At 45.1% G+C, this 8,008-nt stretch overlaps 1 protein-coding gene across 1 annotated transcript in view; it reads left to right on the top strand.

The window, feature by feature from the left end:
- Positions 1 to 8,008, top strand: part of HEPH (hephaestin) — a 19,714-nt gene that overhangs the window by 11,241 nt on the left and 465 nt on the right. The window contains exons 12-19 of the mRNA XM_010168812.2: positions 167 to 377; positions 647 to 786; positions 1,718 to 1,849; positions 2,838 to 2,944; positions 3,710 to 3,935; positions 5,445 to 5,584; positions 5,975 to 6,137; positions 6,655 to 6,687. Coding sequence (XP_010167114.1) covers positions 167 to 377; positions 647 to 786; positions 1,718 to 1,849; positions 2,838 to 2,944; positions 3,710 to 3,935; positions 5,445 to 5,584; positions 5,975 to 6,137; positions 6,655 to 6,687 — 1,152 coding nt within the window. The remainder of the gene's footprint in view (positions 1 to 166; positions 378 to 646; positions 787 to 1,717; positions 1,850 to 2,837; positions 2,945 to 3,709; positions 3,936 to 5,444; positions 5,585 to 5,974; positions 6,138 to 6,654; positions 6,688 to 8,008) is intronic.

Below are 8,008 nucleotides of genomic sequence, written 5' to 3'. Positions count from 1 at the left end.
TTTCTCTAACAACCCCTTCTAATCCTGGTCTGTGGCAATCAAGCTCCCCAAACAACACACCACCACATACCCATTCCAGCCACATCACAAGCTCTGCATGGGAAGCAGCTGTTTCCTGGGATCTTTTAAAAGCAGCTGATTTCCTTGTTGGTGCTGCCTCCCTCAGGGATTTTCGAGATATACTGCCAGACGAGCAATCACTACCAAGCTGGGATGAGGGAACACTACTTCGTTTCCAAGTGTGGAAATAGGGATCCTGCTCCTGCCCTTCCGTACAAAGGGGTGCGGACGTATTACATCGTGGCAGAGGAGGTGGTGTGGGACTACGCGCCTGACCGACGCTGGGAGAGGGAACGGCACAACCATTCTGCGGAGAGGTAGAGCTACCCTTCTGGGGAAGCCTTTGGCAAACTTTCCTGGTAGACCAAGGCTATTGGGTATCTTGGCCATCTTGTGATGTGGTGCGTGTGCCACTGCTGGTGGTGCTGGTGGTGGGAGCTGCAGCCCCACCGTGTCCCTGCGCCCACCTTTGTGGCCAAAGTTGGTCCCTGGGAAACCCATTCAGCTAGTGAATCCCCTGCCACAAGTTGGCTGTGTATTCCCTGTGAGCTTCTGGGTATCTCAGCACTCATCCTGCATTTCTCAGCTATGCCGATGTATTTCTGAGCAACGAGAATGGGCTGCTCGGCTCCAGGTACAAGAAAGCAGTCTACAGGGAGTACACTGACGGGACTTTCCAGACCCCCAAGGCCAGGACAAATGGTGATGAACACCTAGGTATACTAGGTAAGGTTACGTGCAGAGGGTACATCTTCTGCTCACACAGCAATGGGGCTTGGACTCTAGAGCTTCAGTGGCTAAGGGCTGTAATGTGAAGGTCTCCTAAATATTTAGGCATCTTCTGTGTGTGTAAGTGAGAAGAAATTCAGACTGTCTCCTGTCCGAGTCTGCCAGCTTTGGAGACAGCAGTACAGAGGGTCCTGAACGCAGGAAGACTGTGTAGCAGAGAAGACTGGGTTCTCTGCCTGCCTTTGTGCCAACTTTCTTTTAGGTCTCAGGCAATGCATTTCTCACAGCTGCATTTCTGTGGCTGTAGAACAGAAATAACTAGTGACTTCTAGAGAGTGGTCTGAGAGTCGCAGGTGAAGATCTGTAGCTGTGAGAGAAATGCTTTTGGGGCAAAAGCAGGCAGGCCTTGGGAAGAGGAGGAGCATGTTACCATGTCAATGGAAGTCCGTGGAGACACAGCTCTGTGTTAGGAACCCAGAACTGTAAGTGGTGCCGGAGCAGCAAGGCTGAGGCACTGTATGCTGTTCAAAATAGGCTGCAGCTCTGATTTGTGACACTGTCAGACCAAATTGAATATTACCGCGTTTTTTGAAACCACAGCAAGACATGATCAAGATGCTGTGAAATTTAGCATAGTGATATTCAGCAATCAAGCCTTAGTTGTACTGGGCACAGTTAAAATGTGTAACAGCCTTCATTTCCCTCATTGTGAAACTCAGTCTGGTTTTCTAAGACTTACTTGAATTGGCACTGTCTTCCAGCTCTCTTTTTGGGAGGTAGAGATAAGGTAGAGAAGAGGGAGGGGAACGTCATAAATATTATAAGGGAATATGTCTGGGGAGAAGATAGTGAAAGAGAGGTGGGAATATCCTCAGGAGATATGTTGACAGTTTTTGCTATTCTCAGAGTACGTTCTTTCCACCTCAAGGTCCTTTTCTGTGGGCAGAAGTGGGAGATATTCTCAACATCGTGTTTAAGAACAATGCCACGAGACCCTACTCCATCCATGCACATGGGGTGCTGGAAAGGGAGACAGGACATCCGCAGGTAGCCAACCCTGGTAAGTCACTGTGGTCTCCAGCTGTATTTCTGTATGGGCTTACAAAGCTCATTTTAGTCTGTAGCTAGACTGGTTTCCTTAAGTAGGCTTAGATGTCCTTGTTTTCTTATGGTGGAGAACTAGAACTGAACAATAACTGGTCTTTCAGGTTCACTGTGGCTTTAGTGATATCATTTGTGTGGGAATGCAGCCCTGGGAGTTCATATTCTGTTCTGACTTCCAGGATAAATGTCGCACAAACTTTTCTGTGTGCAGCCTTGTCCCCTGCACCGAGTGTGGTCTGTCTGTAGGAAGGAGGAAGGTGATAGCAGTTCACAGCACAGTCAGTCCTCAGTAGCCCTGGGCTGACCGCCCATGGTGGGGGAAGCCTGCCCCTCTGCTTTGGGACCTATACTTTTTGTGATGTGCACAATAGTATGAAAATTGTATGAAATAAAAGAAATGCACAATTGCTTGCCAGGATGCTGAATGAAATCACCAATTTGTTTCATGGTCCAGGTGCCACTTTGTATAATTTTTAGTCCCCTTCAATTTGCACAGGCTGTCTAAGCAACAAACAGGTTTTCACTTGGGCCCTGTCTTTCTAAAATGTGTTGCTAATATGCAAAATAGTAATTTTAAAAACAGCTTTGAATGAGCATCACAAATGTACTTCAAAGGGAGGAAAAATCATCTCGAGCTCCATCTGTACTGAAGAGAGGTGGAATTCCCTTGGTCAGGTCCAGTCTTGCAGGCAGCAGGTAAAGCAGAGTTGTGCTGACAGCAGGTGGTGTGTGCATCCTGTGACCCCTCAGCTTTGTGTGTGAGCGGGGACCTTCCCTCCTGCTTTTCAGTGTTTGGGGAAGGAAGATGCAATGACTGACAAAATCGGAACTGAATTTGCACTTTGGAGACTGGATCTTCTGGTTTTTGTTTTGCTTTGCATGCTCCTCAGCAAACTGGTGAGTGAGTGTATCAGACTGGTGTTGATGGTGCTTCTCTCTCTCAGGTGACATTGTGACTTACCGATGGGAAGTTCCTGAGAGATCTGGTCCAGGGCCAAATGATTCAGCCTGTGTTCCTTGGATCTACTACTCCATGGTGGACCCAGTAAAGGTAAAATAGAAGTTAGAACCAGAAAAGCTCAGTTAGACCAATTTTTCACCTCTTCTAGAAAACAATGTGAGGTAGGTACAATTTAGAGATTGGCCCAACTGAGAGGTAAAGAACCACCTGGTGACATGTCCAGCGTTCTCCTGGGAGAGGAAAACCTCCAAATTTGTCCTGATATTTGTTCTTATTTTTGTCTAACACAAACCTTTATAAAGCAATTCCACTCTCTTGCTGACACTAATCTTCCTTCAGTTATTTGCAGGATATGAGAACATCTCCCAGTCAGTCATGGTTTTTATTGGTGAGAGCCACAGGGCTGATCTAGAAAGGCAGAAATTGTCCAAAATTAGGCCCCATGGTTAAAGCAGGAAGATTTGAGCATTGCTCGGATCAATTGTCCTAGCACTGATTTCACAGGGAAAGAACCTGGAGGATCCTGCAATAAGCCATCATATTTAACCCAGAGATCATTGCCTTTTTATCTCAAGTTGCAGATGCTTTTGCAATCACAGAGTGGAGAATATTTTGATACTACTCATCATATTCATGGCTTGTGGATTTGCATTCATAAGAGCATGTATAATCTCTGTTCTTGTTATTTGGTAGCTGATGTTCCCCAGTGAGAGTACTTATGCAGTAGCACCGTTTGTTTTAAGTGGAGTGATGCAAGGAAGAGAAAATGTGGTTGCTGAAAGGCAAAGAACTGCATACAGAAGAGTGGGTGAGAAGATCTTTGCCTCAGAGGTTTTTCTCCTTTGTTCTGATTAGGATATGTACAGTGGTCTGATTGGCCCCCTGAAGATCTGCCGGAGAGGGACACTGCAGCCTGATGGGATCAGGAAGGATGTAAAGAGGGAGTTTGCTCTACTGTTCCTGGTTTTTGATGAAAATCAGTCCTGGTACTTGGAGGAGAATGTGGAACGTTACAGTAAGGGAAATCACAAGGAGATCAACCTGCTGGATGACAAATTTGTGGAAAGCAACAAAATGCATGGTAATGCCTGTTAGGTGCCAGAGCACCCATTACTATCTATGCAAAGTTGATGATGGCTCTGCGACTTCTACAAGTAGTCAGCGACCCAAAACCCAAGAGCCTGACTTCTAGTGAATGCCCTCATCCTTTTCCATTGTCAGTGGCATGAACAGAATGAAAGTGTCTGTCTGTTGTTCTCAGTGTTGCAGCACAAGTATGGTGCAAATCTTTGATCTGCAATGAAGGCTAATCATTATGGCTGTCCCTGTCAGGAGGAATAGCGAGATACAGGCCAGAGAGGTTAATCTCTTATGTGTCTGAGTGACTCGGCACAGGAAATAAAATCAAATGTGAAATTAACTTGTCAGATTAATTTCATTCTGTTTGTTTCAGGACCATTAGAATATGTGAGATTTCAAATTAATTGACTGAGCTATGTGGCTGCTATACATGGCTCGGTTGTTTTAGCTGATTACCAAAAAGCTATTTCTACCATAGCAGGACGAACATGTTTTTCTAAATTAACATGTTATTTATGATGGTTTTTCTCCATATTCTATCTGGACCTATCTAAAGTATTCTCAGCAAAACAATTTCCTTGTCAGCCGTAGAGACAGAGTAGTGAAGAGTTGTGTTATATGTACTATCATTATTACTGGTTTTGTACAGGTGATATAAAGAATCTCCAGATATACATGTCCATGGAGGTATAATTGTTAACCCAATATAAAAGCTAGCAAAACCAACACACTGAAGTTGGATGCTTACTTTGGGCTACACAAAGTGTCTGTGGCAGATCTAAGGGTAAAACACTGGTGTTCCTGCCCTCAGATCATGTCTCTTTCCATCTTACTCCCTCTGTTGTCATCTGGCCATAAAGTTTCCATGGACATGCCATCACATGCAGCCCACTCACTGTTTCAGTCCCCTTTCCTACACTTGCAGTCAAAGCAGTGTTCCTTCTGGCTGTGCTAGTTTTGAAATAAAGTCCTGCCATATAGTGATTTTACAAGTGATTGGTGTGTTATGTGTGGAGCCAGCATGAGACACAGAAAGACAGGGTGGCCTGTTGGCAGGATTTACCCATTTCCATTGTTCAGCAAGTAAATTGTTCAGAGATTTATGTGTATAAATCACAGATTCAATATAAACATATTTCCCTCCTGTTGGGCTAAGACGGACGTTTTTACACATCTTGACTTCTAGAAGCAACCACCTCTGCTGGCTGGCTGCAGTTTTTCAGCAAGAGGTAATTTTTGAGATTTACTTGAGCTGAGCTACAGCATGGCCTTGGATGCAAGCCACTTTTCCTGTCTGTTAACAGAGGGGATATGTAGTTGAGCTGGAGAGAAACTGCCAAACTTTCGGGGGACTGTCATATGGAAGACACTAACTGCTGACGCACTGGTTGCTGTATGAGCTTTGTAGCATCCAGCTTGCCCTGCATGTTCTTCCTCTGCAATGGTTCAGTGTCTTTTCCATTTCAATAACAGCCTTTTCTTCTCTCTCTGCATGTGATTCACTGCACAGCAATCAATGGAAGGCTCTATGCGAACTTGCCTGGGCTGACCATGCTCCAGGGTGAGCGGGTGAACTGGTACCTGCTGGGAATGGGTCAGGAGATTGATGTGCACACAGTCCATTTTCATGCCGAGACCTTCATATACAAGGTAAGAATAACTTGCTGATGACAAAGCAGAGACTGGCCACCGTTGTCCTAACTTCTGTTGGCTCTGACAGACTTTCTTAAATGACTTCACAACAACTTCACCCAGCTAGGAAAGAGATGTGATTTTGCACATCAAAATCTGACTCACTGAGCCTCTGTATGGTGCTGATATATCTAGCTTAATCCTTTTTAGGATGGGGCATTACCCGATTGTGTTTGCTTTCCCAGCTGCAGCCAGCAGCTGGTCTTTGAAATTTTTTTTTTTTTTTTTTTTTTTGAGCTTTTAAAAACTGTAGTAGTACTGAACTGGTCTCCAGTGACACTGATGGAATTTTTTTCTGAAAAGATGCACAGAGCACTGCATGCTAACAGCCTCCCTCCCCTCTGACAGAATGGCAAAAGCTACAGAGCAGATGTTGTGGATCTGTTCCCTGGGACCTTTGAAATGGTGGAGATGTTGGTTGGGAACCCTGGGACGTGGCTGCTTCACTGTCATGTGTCTGATCATATTCATGCTGGTATGGAGATACTCTTCACCGTCTTGCCTAGACCAGGTAGGGAGCAGTCACTGATGGTTACTGTAAAACATCTAACAACACTTTCTACTACTGCTGCTAAATTCTGACTCATTGCATAACACTTACAACTCCTTTACGTACCATAAAGAGCCAGTTAATTGAGCAGATAATTACTTAATTGCTATTAATTTAAGATTATTAACTTAAGATGTTCCTTTTGAATGTGGTAATACCTCTGGCTGGAATTAAGAACAAATTGGTTTCTGGGGTTTGCATTGACCTGCCAGCCAGGGTCATCCCACCACACGCTCAAAGACTTTGACTGAACTTTTATTTCGAAGGCCACAAAGGGTTCTGCGGTGGGAGTGGGTCTGCTTTTGAGGCAGGTAATACAAAAACACTCTTGGTGTGATGCAGAGAGGGAAAACATGGACAGGAGAAAAGAAAACCTGTACACCTTGGAAAACCATGCTGCCTATGGATCTGGTCCTTGCCAAATGTGCCGTGTTCTGGATGCCCAACACTTTCTCACCCTCTTTTTGTTTCTTTCCAGAGCCAGCGCTGGAAGTCGTAAACTACAGTGCAGGTACAGTGTGTGACATGCTGCTAAATACTGTCTGTGTGTGAGGCAGCAGGGAGGGAGATCTCTGATCCATACAGAGATTTAGATCTGTACCAGGAGAAGGGAGGAGCACCAACACTGCTCTCCTCTGTTGGGCTGGGAGCGTGTTAGTCTGGGGTCTGGCTACTGCTGGATAACAGGGAGGGTTCCACATTGGTTTGTTTATCTGTCCTCCAAATGTCTGTGCTCTGATGATAAAAATAAGGAAGTTGGGCTTGTTTGACCATGTTAAGTGAAAAAATTCAGTGGCTTCGCATCCTGTTGCGCTTGCTATGGGTGGATCCGTCCTCTTCAGAGGAAAGTGCAAGCTTAAAACTGGCAGAGATTCAAAGGGTTTAAAAGGAGAGTGGTGCCAAGGAGTTGATTTTTCTTATCCCTTTCAATCAAAACCCAGGGTGCACCTTAGATTAGTTGTCTTGCTGCCTTAGACTGTCAATGACTGTGGTTTAGGGAATTCTCACATTCACATCCACCATAGCTAGCTGAAAGGACTGAGTCAGGAAGCAAACAAGCACATCTGCCTTCTGGTCTGCGCTTCCCCCAAGAAAAGAACCTAAGCGTGTGCCCTGGGTTTTCCAGGTACTTTAAAGAACAGATGTGAGAAGACATTTGGTTGAGCAGCACCAGGGAGAAGGGAAGTAGTAGATAAGATCCCTTTAAACTTTCCTGGGTGAAAGTCTGAATAGTTTATGGTGGGGAGTTCTGTCCCTGACTCTTCATCTTTCTTCACAACTCCATTTTTTCAGCTGCTGTGAATAAATCCAGCTGAGCTGATTTCGAAGCCAGCTCAGACCAGCTGAAAATACAGCCATCTGCCTAAAAATCTTCAGCCTTTCTTTACTGATCTTTCGGTCATTTCTGTCCCAACAATGTTTTCCTTACTCAAAAGGATTATAAAGAGGAGGAAATGTGTCAGAGCAGTAGTGACAATATGAAATAATCTGGTTTTATGCCATACTTGGGCAAATAGCCGCTTTTCTCAAAAGGTTGCTGCTGCTTCTGCATGGAAGCATAAGAGAGTTCAGGGTCTTAAGTGAGTCACCATCAACACAACTGAGCAAGTGTCTGAAAAGTGATGAGGAGGACAAGAGCCATGTGCAGGGGAGCCTGGAGCAGGGTGGGGAACTCGCAGAAGCCCTGGTCTGGATGCACATTCTCATCCCTGTTCTTCTGTTCCAAGCCCAGCCACTGACTCCCCACACAACCTCAGATCACCTTCCTTATGACTTGGCTGATTGGGTTGAATAGCTGTGAGACATGGTGAGGTTCTGGGATGGAGTGGATT

Source organism: Antrostomus carolinensis, unplaced genomic scaffold, assembly GCF_000700745.2.
Source record: "Antrostomus carolinensis isolate BGI_N321 unplaced genomic scaffold, ASM70074v2 scaffold2315, whole genome shotgun sequence".
In the NCBI taxonomy this organism is placed as follows: Eukaryota; Metazoa; Chordata; class Aves; order Caprimulgiformes; family Caprimulgidae; genus Antrostomus; species Antrostomus carolinensis.
This window is presented reverse-complemented; position numbering and strand designations above follow the sequence as displayed.